Here is a 13875-nt window from a genome sequence, read left to right as displayed (position 1 = left end):
GGAAATAGGGAGGACATTTAAATTTAATAAAATTAAATTCCTTCCATAAATTTAATAAAATTTTAAAAGACTTCATAATAAAGCAATCTGTCCAGCTGGCAGGCAGGGGAATTTGCCAGTAAGAGCACATTATGGCAGGTGCATCCACTGAATTACACAACACAGTTTGCAATTCATGGAAAGCAAAACAATTATGTGCAGATGCTAACTAACAACACACAGGAGAAAAATCCACAGATAAATCTAAGCCACTTTTTCTCACACATGCTTGAAGAGAAGGAATGCTCACCCTAGGGACAAGTGTATTTTAATTCATCACTAAAAGCCAATAAAAGCCATTTGCCCAAAATCTCAGTTAGCCTAAGCAAAGAAAAAGATCTCTAAACAATTTCTCCATCAGCATATATTGAAGACAATCTCAAACCTAGGCTGCCAAATCTACTCTCCCCTTTCCTATTCTGTAGCTACCCCCTAGATTCTGCATTTGCTGTGATCTGTCATTTAGTAGGGAGGAATGTTCAGTAGATCTTTTATTCATCAAGAAATGCTTGACTTGACTTCCTGTTGACTAATTTCAGTCAGAAACTATTATTATTCTTGAGATTAAAGAAAAGACTCCTGCCCTCTAAACACTCCACTGAAGTATTGCCAAAGGGAACTTCATATGGAATGGGCCCTGCTGCTATAATGTAGAAACTGTTCAAGTTGTCTGAAGATCTCCACATTAGATACAACAAAATGATTTTGTTTCCTTGTCTTCAATCTGCCACTTCATAAATGCAGAATTTAATCCAGTCTATAACTTACTTTGATTTGTCTAGATATCAGGAAAAATTTTCAGTTTAGGCAGCAGCAGGCTGAAACTTATTGTTATATCTTATACTGTTTGTTTTACTGACTAATGCTACTGACTAATAGCAAAATATCCTTTCAAAAGTAGAAAAACTAAATGCTCTTTACCTTACATTGGAATGATCTAACAAAACACCAGACATGTAAAATTTGAATTAATATTATTTCATACTGAGAGTTGACCTGAATTACCTAGTCACCCATTAAACAATGATTTTTTGAAAAAATTGATATAAACATAAACTTCAACATCTAATAGGAAATAGACAAGTTTTTTACTGCAAATGCGTATTGACTAATTTACAGCACACAAAAATATATACATGAACAACATTAGCAAGGCACAAAAATTTTTGTGTTTGTTTCCTAAATTAAGCCATCTGGGTATGTTTGCTAAATTGTGTCTGAGGTGTCATCACATTCATAAAACTTTGATGGTAGTGTTGTAGTAGAAAAATGCTTGGAGGCCTAAACATCTTTATTAATTCTGGTTTAGCCTTCTGTACACTGTCCACCATGAATACCTGTAGGCTAGCATTTAGCTGCTTTTAATGCAAAAATTAACCATCATTTATTTATGTAATTTTACCAGACAGAGGCTCAACACTGAAAACATTTTAACTTCAATATTCTAGTATCTTTAACTGATGTTGCAGATCAACAACACTGTGACAAAAGCATCCTCATATAAACTCATAAATCTTTCCTCTGAGATGCTACACTGCCTGCCTGAGTTTTTGCTGGAATAAAACAATTAATCTTAACCTAATACCTTGCTTAACAGATAGCAAAGAGTGCCCCCCAAAAATACAGAATCCAAAGATAATCCAAATCAGATAAACCAAGGAAAAGGCACTCAGAGTAATACTTATCCATTTGAATTAATTTATACAGAAGTGTACTTGTAACACTGAAACTATCAATTCTCTGATGAAGCTGGGATGCAGATAAGCAAATGAGAAAATATAGCAAGTACATGGGGCCATTTTCCTACTTTAAATGTTTTCTTTAATATGCTATTTGATAGTTATTAACAAGTTATGTAAAATGTCCCATAAACCAATTCCTGGTGAAATGCTGCTGACAACTATAAATGGCAGAAAAATAGCATAAGGTGAGTTGCCAGATGAATGGAAATCCCAGGGAAAATCTTTTTTATTTTACCATTCTACTTGTTTAGATCTGTGCAACTACATAAATCATTCAGCAAATCACAGAGCATTATACTTCCTCACGCAAAAGGTTTTATCAAAACTCACTAAATAAAATTTTCAAAATTTTATTTTGCTGTAGGTCAAAAGCTTTTTTCCTTGTCCAAGACAGTTTTACCCTACAATGACTAGACTGCTCCTGACACATATATGTCAGTATGCTGCTTCCAAAATAGCGTTAAATTTAAAATTCTTCTTAGTCATTGACACATTGAATTTAAAGCCTGGGCTGATTTCAGCCAGGGCTGAAAAATAAGCTTTCTCTCCCCTCGTCAATACGATAATGGAACAAAAATAAAAATAAATAATGATCAATAAAGCATGAATTTTTTACATCAATTTAAAAAATGCTTACAGCTGCTCCTACCTCCATGTGAAATGACTTTTTTGTAAGGTTCAATGACTTTCATATCAATTCGCTGTTCTTGTTCTCCAATAACCACCGTTCTCCATAACCTGTTGTCCTCTCGCTCCTCTTCAGCAGAGTACTCAGGAATTGATTCAGACTCCTTCTGGGAAGCATCCTTAGGAGCAGTCTGCTCTTCTGAAAAGGAGAAGTGTATATATTACCTCTTCCTGTTAAAGCTCTAAATATTTTTGCTGTTACATACATTTGAGATGGATGATTAAAATAACTGCATTTTTACACTTCTCATATAAATAAAAGCAGAATGACACATATTTGAAGTAAACAGTCCTTTCTAAAATATTATTCTGTCTCTGCAGTCATAACCACAGAATTTGAATTGCAAGTTAGTAAGGGAGGTAACAGTAAACAAAGACAGAATGAGATACATAATGACATACACAAGAGTACATAAAAAGCTGCAGGCATTCTATTTGAAAATACTAACAAGACCTATGAGAATTAAGAATAAACTCAAAGAAGTAATTTTAATTGACAAGAACTAAGAAACACAATGTTTCATAGGTGCCCTCAAACACTTAAATCAGAGAGGCATATCTGTAGATAACCCAAACACTTTCTATGTGTCGTGTTGTCTACAGATGTGCCTCTCTGATTAAGGCTTCTTCTTGAACTACTCATACAAATCAAAGTATATGACCCTCAAAACACACTAGTTTATCATAAGAATTTAAAAAGTTATCTATGAAATCAGGAATATGATAGTATATTGTATGTATAGCACATATATCTACATAGAAGCTACAGGCACATATACAAACATGTACTACTATTATTTTGTAAAACTGAATTCTCCATTAAATCCTACTAATAATTTCACCAAATCTGTTACAAACACCAAGTTTCTCTGAGCCCACAAAAAAAGCTTCTAAAAAAAATACGTTGAGCACATATTTATTGCTACAATAGGACTAACAAAGTCTGAATTTCTACCACTGCCTGTCTTGTATTTTCTGTCCCTAATACAAAACATTTTTACAAAATTATACTGGCAGAAGGTGACCCTCCCTGAGGTAGATTCTCTCATCTGCAATGAAATCTGAGTCTATAAACAATTCTCTACTTTACCTAGTTCCTGCCTGATGGAATCCTGAAAGAAAGGAGGAATATTTCACCTCTCTCCTCACTAACTAGCCAAAGAGTTAAAAACATACTCAAATAAAATTGTATTTATGGTGGAAACAGGGATGGAAAATGAAGAAATATATACACATGCAACTACAGTGTGACCATGTAAGCCTTTTTTTCCTTAAGAACTCTAAATGAGTTTGAGGAGATCTAAGGTTGGAAAAAAGGACAGTCTGACAGAAAGTGGGTTTTTTACAAGTATAGTATTTCAAAATGGTTTAACAGTTGCTTCTCAGCAGATTATACACTGAGGAATTGAAGAATATATTCATGTCTTTTTCAGGGCACAATGCTCATGATGTTTAACAGTAGCATTCAGCTTTGGAATACCACATATTCTGTGACACTGGGAATAAGCTTACAAAATGCATAACCCCACTACCTCCAAACCCAGGTATCTTAATGCAATTTTGTATGTTGTCAGTTTTGCAAAGGTACTGTTGGTAGCAATATGAAAATTACATACATACAGTCAATTTATGCAAACTTTAACAGGCCCTTGCAGGGCAGCCCATTCCTGTAAGGATACAGGGTCTCCACAGGACACCATTATGCAGCTCAGGTACTTTTAGAATAGATGGGATTATCAACACAGCCTAGAAAGACTGCCAGGTCAGCTGATTCCTTGTGAAAAACAAAGAACATGACTGAGGCAGAGAAGTGTAGCTGGCAGAACAAATTTAATTAAAAGAAGCTGGGCTATGTACATGGCTGACCAACGCTGAAATTGGGGGTTGATTTTTTGTTTGTTTGTTTGTTTGTTTGGTGAAACTTAAGACAACAAAAAATTACTAAAACCCTGATAAAACTTACAATGTTGAAATTGGATACGCGTATTATTTTTTAATAGAAATGGTACTAGATTGCCTCTTCCTGATGAAATAGCTCTCCCTTACTGCTTGGAGTGTTGATTTTGCAGAGAAAGATGCAACAGTGTGAAATTGTGAAATTCAGAAAGGAAATATTATCTGCAGAAAAAATAATAACCATTCTTACTTTATAAATATGCTGATCAGAGAGCAGGCCTTCACTGATATCCATATATGGTTTTCTGAAATGCAATTTTTACGTCATCTAAAGCAATAATCATAAAAAGCTCATTTCAGAAACTAGCATGGCCTGTATAGGGAATGCTGAAACGTATGGTAGTAGTGACTAAAAGGCCCCACCCTGTGAAATTGATGATCAACCAATCTCTGAGCAAGTCAGGTGATAGATCAAGACAGGTACTTTAGTATTTCTGCTCTCATCTTTCATGCATATTGCCGTTGTGATAATTGTTCTTCACCATTCATTTGAAAAAATGGGTCTCAGTATTACTTATAATACAGAGACATTTTTCAGTGATGAGCAAACTCCTGAACCATGGTAACAGTCTTGCTTTTCTCAGTTGTATTTTGTAGTTCAAAGGGACCTTCAACAGTCTGATCATGACAAAAGTCACGGTTCTTTCTGGTCTCAGCAGCTATGTTTTTCTCAGTATTTACTTTTCTGAGTATGGCAGCAGTTAGAAATACTGAATTGTGGGAGATTGCTGGTAACATCATGATGAGTGCATACCAGCTAAGTAGAGTACAGGAGTACAAAGATAACAAAGGCTAATTGCCATGCAAATAAGCCATTCTGCACTGGTTCTTATGACTATAATCTTAGGTATCAAATTAACATTACATATAGCCAACTTCTTTTATTGATGGCTTATTTTAATAAAATGTTGATTTTTTTTTGGTCTTTTCTACTCTTTTCATAGCTCATCTCAGTGGAAGATATATTTACTATAAACTATCTAAAATAAAACTACACAACTATATAAATGTCACCAAAACTAGAGGGACCCTGAGCTCTTCACTTAAGAATTTAGGGAAATTGGTCTAACTTTAGCAACCAAACAAATCATCACATTTAGAAAGCAGAAAAAACAAAACACAGTGAGGAAATGCCATCAATATGACTGCTACCAAAATCACTGGAGTTGAATTTAATTACTTGAGGGCTTAAAGGAAACATCTGTTCTACTGCAGACAAGAGATTTTTTCTCTCACATGTTCTCTCACAACAGTCTAAGCATGTGAGCCTCTGTGTGTAGGTTAGTTTTACCTTCACTATAAAATCTTCTAACTATCAAGCAACTCATCTACACATAGGGAAATCAGCCTCCTCAAGAGAAGTAACATTAGAGATGCTAATGCATGATTGAGTACACACTAATGCCTCTTTGGCAATACCACTTAAAATAATTCAACTGTTCTTGTATGCTCCAGCAACCTCACTAGCATTAGGGAAAGTAAATGCATGAATGCATGGGAAAATTCAGTTTGAACTGATCCATTTTAAAAGCTTCTTTCTGCTCTCGGCTGTAAAATGTTCACACTTGTTTTCCCCTCAAATAGCTTGTGATCTCTTTGTATCTGCATCCACAATTACAGTTCTTACATGTTTATGCTTTATAAGGTAATAGCAAGGAATAGGAAATACCCTATTTTGAACATCATGAAATTAGGTAAACTGAGTAAAACTTCTACATCATATTTCTCTAAGAGAAAATCATTAATACATGAAGAAAGAGTGAAGTTTCCATTGCACACTTCAGGGTGCATCTATATTGTACAGCTAGCCCTACTAAGAATGGACATTAAAATTAGTGGAACAAGGAATTTTGTTCTTCCATCAGCTGAGCTAGCTTTATTATGCCATACCTTCCATATCTCAGCTTTCCAATCTTGGGAATAAAAAGCAGACCTTTCTTCCTAACATAAGACCTCTCAGCACATTGTGTCTACCTCACTTATATATTGCAAGATCTTTGGTGCAGCCAACATATTTTGCACAAAATTATATTCTTAAATATGACCGACGTAACTGTAATCTAGAGCTGGACAGAGCTGCAAGAAGCTGCAGTTAGCTACAGCATTCTCTACAGCAACAATCAGCTGCTCTCTCTTTCTAGAACAATTGTTTTCAGACAAGTCCTATGATACTGGACAAAGACAGGACTTTGAATTTCATTCTCCCTAGGTAGCTGCTCTTACTTTATTAATTCACCTGCACTATTTCTTTCTGCACTCTGAATAAATAAAAAGATACTATTTACACAGGAGGAATAAAAGTTAAAAAATAGCAGACAGTAAAAATACCTGGATGCCTAGCATTGATGAACCCTACATTTACAATATAGAATATTACCTTGTCCAGCATATTCAAAAGAGTCAGCTTCATCAGGAGTGTCAAGGTCATCTACATTAATGTCAATTTCATCGGGTGTATCCAAATTATCATCAGACAGGATAGACCCTTCACTCTGGTCCAATGAGAGATTGATGTTTGGAGCAGTGAGCTTTATTCTTCTGGGTTGGGAACCATCAAGATCAAGCGAATTGGGAGGTTCTGAATAAAAAGAAAAAAAAAACCAAAAAAGAGAAAGAACTGTATCTACTCCACATACAATTAATCTCCGAGGTATTTAAAAACTACTTTTAAACACACTGGGACAGATCAATTCCAGTAACACCATGACATTTAAGACCATCTAACACAAAACACAAATATTAGCATTAATGTTTAACAAAATTAAACAAAAATCTACAGGAATAGGAAATGTAATTCAGAGCTCTTAAATTATGCTAAATTCAGATTCACTTTTTTGCAATCCTCAGACAAAAACAAGGTTTTGAACATGCTCTGACCCACAATATTTAAAAGTTTAAAGGGCAAATACAAATCACTTGAGTTATGGATCAAGACATTGCTGAGTTCTGGGAAAATCTGTATGAGTTAAAAGCCATTGTAAATATTTATTTTCTTAGGCACTCAGGCCTGATTTACAAATACTTATATCTTTAGCTTTAACTATAGAATACCTTACTCAGTACAGTAACAAATAAAAAAACCTCTGAGTCTCTTAATCAGTCCTAAATAGAAGTAGTATTCAACATGACGAGAGTTAGATATACCTTTGCTCCTTGCCTCTGCCTTGTACGGCACATTTCAAGTTGTTCTGTCTAACTTAGTTCACTTAGACAGAAGTCAATTATAAAATAAATAATACAGACTATTAAAACTTTACAAGGACTAAACAAGTGGTAACAATGCCCAAGAGAAAATGCCACACTGTAATTATCACTTCTCAAGTGAAGAAGAAAATTGACTAAATAAAGCAAACTCAATGCTTTTTTCTTTTTAACACTGAACTGATTCTTTACCAGCACAGAAATATCATTCTCACTGCATAATTAAATGCCACAGGAATAAGATACAATTAACAAAATGAGTAAGAGCTTCTCTCACCAGGTCTCATCTCCGTAGAACTGGGGCTCAGTACACCCTCAGCTAAGGGGATGTCCATTCCCACATACTCTTCCACCAACCTGAGAGGTAAATACAAAGTAAGATCTTAAAGAGATGTACAGCTCGTGATTTATATAGAACTTAAATTTCCTCCAACGCAGCCAGTTCAGAAGTCTGATTACAAAACTGATGTTGGCAACAGCAATATTTCTCTTTTTCCACAAATCAAGTTGGTCTTTTGGCTATCCAACAAACAGAAGACATCATTGCAAGGAGCTTCAGCTACTCTTTGTAAAACAGTATATTCATGACTGTATACACAGTTACTATATAGCAAAAACCAGTAGGTTTTCCCTTTTTTGGTATCATGTGTATCTTACAGCAATTCTGACCCAAACCAGTAATACTGATGCAGATAATTTATCACACTGAAAAAGTTCAGAAAGTAACAAAGTGAGAACCAAAACTACATCACAGATTTTAGAGGACTAAATTGTTCCAAATATCTTATCTAGACTCCATTTTTAGGAAGATAATAAGAAATTACATTTAACATATATACATATGTAAATACATACCTACATACATACATACGACAAGAAAAAGGCGCTAAGTGGTGAAAATAGCAACAAAGATAGTTAAATGTTTAAAGCAAGTTGACTTGAACCGTTTTAATGTCTACTTGCTATTTAAATATTTTACTAAATACTTGCTGGAAGAACAGTTCAACCACAAACAGGAAACAACATTTCAAATTTTCAGGACACTTTTAACAGCTACCTAACTATCTGCAAATGTATGACTACAAGAGAGCTTCATTTACTTTATCATAATACTTGTAGCATTTTATTCTGTACTATTGTTCTGAAATCTGTTTTCTTTTTTTTTTTTCCCCACAAAAGCTGAAGAACAGACCATTCTTACACTTTCACCAACAGAGCTGTGATGAGATCAAAGCTGGTACTTTTCCCTACAACACCATCAGCTAGCTATGTTCTGAGTGATTCATGTGATTCAGCTGAACACATCTGAATAGGTGTGGCTTATTGCTCTTGCAGTTTCTTCCAGCCCTCACTTTCCCAATGAGGAGGACTACCCTCATTATTTGTGTCCAGACAAGACCCTTTGGTCGATCACTGTATCAAAGTAAGAGTAAAATTTCTGTGATTTCTAGTTATGTAATATAAATTACATATAAATGTGCATAAAAAGGGCTGGCAAAGGCTTCACTCTGCCTAAAGCTGAAAAAGGCTTTAAGCTCCGTGAGATCAAATTCCCAGTGCAGACTAGCAAACTAGTGAACTCCCAGTTTTCCATGAGACCATAGAGAACACAGTTTAAAGCTATGGTCAAACATGTTTATGCTGCTCAGCTTAGAACCAAACCTTGTCTCTCAACAAAAACTTCTACTAATTTTGGTTTTATCCGTATATAGTGTACAGTATGTCTTTCATAAACATACTTTACTAAACATATAAATTCTGGAATATGTTTAATTACTGTCAAAGAAGGCTTGAAACACTTTCTCTTAGGATACACAACAGAATATCCTAGAAGAAGAAATTTGATCGAAGTATCCTGAAATGAAGGCACAAATTGCCTGTAAGATACCAGTTCCTTTTCCCCCCCTACTCTGTACAATTATCAGTATTCAGAAGTACTGAATACCACCACAACTTACATTGATAATGTAAATAAATCATTAGAGTCCTTGGCTTTTTTCTTTTTTTTGGTGACTTTTATACAATCCATAGTAAAATATGTGTAATGAAGTCAGATTCATTCATCTGAACTAACTAGAGAGAAATCCTAATTTAAAAGAAGTACTGTAAGTAACAGCTGGCTAAGGCAAATAACTGTAGTGGAAAGGGCGTGGGGAGAGTACAAGTCTTTCTAACCCACTGTAAATTGAGACTTGGATTTTATGTGGGGCTTTATTAACCTTTCAAAAAATAAAACCATGAAGAGTTCTTCGATTAAACCAGCTCAGGATTAGTCAGATGATGACTTATGGGTATTCAAGGGTTTGTATCTTGGTTGGAAATAATGTAATTTTGGTACTGTCATTCAAACAATTAAATTGTGGTATTTCTTACAGCTTTATCAGACCAAATGGCAATTCCTTACCTGCACAACCTTTGGAAATTACTGGAGGATATTATTTGATAAGAAATATTCAAAGCTGTGTGAAGAGTAAGGTAGAGCAGGACAGTGAAATTTCAAGCTTTCTATATTAAATAGAGACACTTGCCTCTGCATAAAACAAAAGAATTGTTTAAGAATGAAAATCATCTTTTCCTCTATATCAAAAGAGCACGACTGAGTTTTATAAACTCTATACCTACAGAAAGTGACAACTATAATCTGAAAGAAAGCAATTTCCCACAAGTAATTAATTCACAAATTTAGAGCTGCGTAACATTTTTGCAATGCCCAGAACAGAATTATCCTAAATCGTGATGTTTCTAGGATTACCTCAAGACTGCTTTTCTCCCTGTGACATCTTCTTTTTTTCAACAGATATGTAGTTGAGTTGGAACTGTTGCTTTCTTTAGGGACTCTTACACTTTCACAACAGAAATTTGAAGTATTTTTCTGCTTTCAATGGGACTGCTGCAGCTGAGTTAAACCAGAATTTTTATCACATTTGTGAAGAACAGTACATTTCTAGGTATTAAAAGCTATATGTGAAACACTTGTTTGAATTTCTTATGAAATTCAGCTATAAGCAGTATTCTCAAAAAATAACCCTACTACTGGATTACAGTTAAACAGCATCAGAATTTGTTGGAGAATTTATAACTTTATTTTGTTGACACAGTGCTTTTAATGTCAAAAATCTGTACTTTTCATATTGGGTTATTAAATTTGGAAAGATTCTCTGGTACTATAAGCACTGGGTCAAAGCAGGCATTTAAAAAGTCCAGTTGCCAAAAGCATTGCTGATGCAAGGTTCTCCATTTTATCTTCAATTACATAAAATGCTATAGCCTTTCAGAAGCTTTTTTTTTTTTTTAATTGTGTCAGGTTCTTATGAACTATCAAAACCAGTCAACAGGCTTTTTAGAGAAGAGAAAAGTCTGCCTTGGGAGCTAGCCTTATTTTTTCCAATCCTCTGTGCTTTACCCAAAGACATAAAAGATTCCTTGCCAGACATACACCTTAGGTTCAGTGAATGTTCTTCATTTTCATATGCCACAGTCAATATTTCACTCATAAATTAATGGGTAATACAGGCATATTTAAAATCGTATTTAAATGTCTGTGATATTCTGCCCCAACATATGGCTTCAGAATTGCTGTCACTAAGAGAATAAGGAGGATATGGGTGAAGATTGCTTTCTACAGACAAGGCTTCACATTTTCTGATGGATTTTGAGAACATGTTATGCTGAGCAGCTCAGCACCTTGCAGAGTAATTTCTGGGTGTGCAGAAGCTCTCAAGAGACCTCAGCAGGAATGCTGGTAAAGGAAGTCAGACTCCAGAAACTTTAAAATAGGCAACTACCTCCTCTTCCTTTCCCACAGACTACTTCACATGATTTCAAAATTCTGGCTTATAAAATTCCTTGCCTTGCCATAAGGGTGCAGCTTATAACATGGATGATGTGGACAAAAATAATAAAGAGATTTTTTTTTAATCCCCTTTTAATGAATGCTTCTATTGAAGAAGTAAGTTACTTTAGAAAGCACATTCTAATCAGGTATGATTTACTGGATTGATAAAAAAAGGATCTTGGAACAGAGGTCAAAGTCAATTAAGGTTTTTTGTGTCATAAATTACTTCTTTTATGTTGCACACAGATCAGTAATTTAAGGATCAGCTGCACTGGGAATAAAGTTACTGATTATTTGCCCTGATATTCAGGTCTGTGATCTTGTTCAGAAGCAGCTGAACCCCCCTCATTTCTCAAAGGTGGATCAGAGAGAGATAACAAATTTGTTTGAAAGGAGGAGAGGCAGGAGGCTGAAATACTTTCCTTGCTCATTTTTTGGTTCAGACATCCCTACAGCTCAATAAATTAATAAGCTTTAAATAATTCTTAATGCCTTCTCAAATCAGTATTTCTCAAAATTAAAGTTATCCTTCCTGACTTTTCCAGGTACAGCAGCATTCTGCTATTTTGGAAAGAGCAGCTTTGAATATTCACAGCAATATGTCACAATCCCTATGGGCTGTGTTGCCTCACCCTTGTGTCGTCTGTGATCTATCACCAGTTTTCCAAGTTGCTCTGCAGCTATTATTATCAAGAAGTTAATTTCTTTAGTCTAATACAAGATATGCTTCCAGTGCACTGCTCTGAATAAATACCTACAACACGCAAACGAGATCAACATTAATCCAGTTCTGACTCTCACCACAATTTGTTCACCAGCTGGACTTCAAAATATACACATTTTCTCATTTTCTCTACTCATCATTGCAGACGTTTAATCTGAAGTGGAGTCCACAACTGCCAGGCTCTTTTCCTAGATAAGTAAATCATGCTTCCTCCAAGTTGTTCCCTTTACACAGAGAAATAATTTTATTCTTAAATTTTCACAAGATGTCAGAAGTTTTTTTATATAGTTTCAAAACATGAGTCGTCAAAGAAATTACATGGATGAAATCACCTTTGTGCATATTAATACATGTTTGGTTTGGATACTAAATGTGAAAAGGGGAGAAGAAGTGCAGTGGAAAGCTTATTCAGAGGCTAGACATTTAGGCTTTTTTCATCTTCTCAAATTCCACTCATTATGCAGGTATACCCTGGTTTTGGATGAAGTAAGAGTCCTGCTGATAGCCCACTTTCTCACTAATTTTGCAGAAAAAATTGAGCTGCATTGAAGAATAAGGCAGGGAGTAAAATTTTAGGTACAAAAACAAGTATGGGAACATATACTCATTGAGTTACTTTTGCAGCACACAGGCAGCACAAAGTTCTTCTCCTTTGAACCCATCCCATCCCCACCCTGTGACACCACCCTTATGCAAGTACTGAGCCAAGGAAAATACACAGGAGAGCTTGAGGGACTTGATATGAGAGGAGAGTTTTTTCCTTGGGAGGTATGAAAAAGCCTTTGGCATTTATCCAGCAATGTCTGTCTACTGAGGCTCAGCACAGCTCAGTCAGAAAGTGCCTTAGCATTAAGGAGAATTAAGTGTTTTGCCAGAGTATGCAGTATCTTCTGTAAACCCATCACTGGCCTGCCTGATGGGTTTCACATCATTTTGACCCCACCTGGAAGATGTCTAACTTCTTTCAGACAAAACAAGAATTCCTTCCTACTCAGAAGCAATTAAAAGCCTTAGAAGAACCTAAAGCAATCGCTCAAACACTCCATAAACTGCAATTTACATCAAGGATGTATTTACACAAAATGTTTTCTTAATTGCTCCATTCCTCTTCAGTTTACAATTATACAAATGCCTATAAATTTAGAGCCAAAATAGGTTACGAAATACATGATCTACAAGGGGTGTTTTACTATCACCCATCTCTGTAGCTACCTGTCATGGTTTAAACTGAGCTGGCAACTAAGCATCTCACAGGCACTCATTCACTTTTCCCTAACCCAGTGGGATGGAGTGGAGAATACAAAGTTAGACTTGGGGGTTCCAAGAGGAACAATTACTCAACACCCACCATGCCATGCCAAACTCCATCCCTGAGCCACAATCAGTGCCCCCTTCACTGGGTAACTCCCCAGATTATACACCAGGCATGATGTTCTATGATCAGCTTGGGTCAGCTGTTCCAGCTATGCTTCCTCCTGGCTTCCTGTGCACCTGCTTGCTTGCAGGGCATGAGTCACTGAAACTGTCCTTGACTTAGGGTAAGCATTACTTAGCAGCAACTAAAACATCGGTGTGTTATAAGCATTATTCTCATATTGAATCCAAAACACAGCACTATACTAACTGAGAAAAAATGAACTCTATGCCAGTCAAAACCAGGACACTACTGCAACATTCACCTCATATAAGAG

General features: G+C 35.5%; 1 protein-coding gene across 8 annotated transcripts in view; it reads right to left on the bottom strand.

The window, feature by feature from the left end:
- Window positions 1–13875, bottom strand: part of PRUNE2 (prune homolog 2 with BCH domain) — a 134393-nt gene that overhangs the window by 19084 nt on the left and 101434 nt on the right. For 7 of the 8 annotated variants that reach the window (XR_010994503.1, XM_068176566.1, XM_068176568.1 and 4 more), the window contains 3 exons: window positions 7903–7982; window positions 6802–7002; window positions 2431–2607 (listed from right to left, as the gene is read on the bottom strand). Coding sequence is in view for 7 of the 8 variants with exons in the window: in XM_068176566.1 (XP_068032667.1) it covers window positions 2431–2607; window positions 6802–7002; window positions 7903–7982 (458 nt within the window). In the remaining variant the exon portion in view is untranslated. Of the gene's footprint in view, window positions 1–2430; window positions 2608–6801; window positions 7003–7902; window positions 7983–13532; window positions 13683–13875 lie in introns of all 8 variants that reach the window. The other variant, XM_068176572.1, reaches the window with a different exon arrangement.

The sequence above is a fragment of the Anomalospiza imberbis genome, chromosome Z, assembly GCF_031753505.1.
Source record: "Anomalospiza imberbis isolate Cuckoo-Finch-1a 21T00152 chromosome Z, ASM3175350v1, whole genome shotgun sequence".
Lineage (NCBI taxonomy): Eukaryota > Metazoa > Chordata > Aves > Passeriformes > Viduidae > Anomalospiza > Anomalospiza imberbis.
Note: the sequence above shows the minus strand (reverse complement) of the source record. Positions and strands in the feature narration are given on the sequence as shown.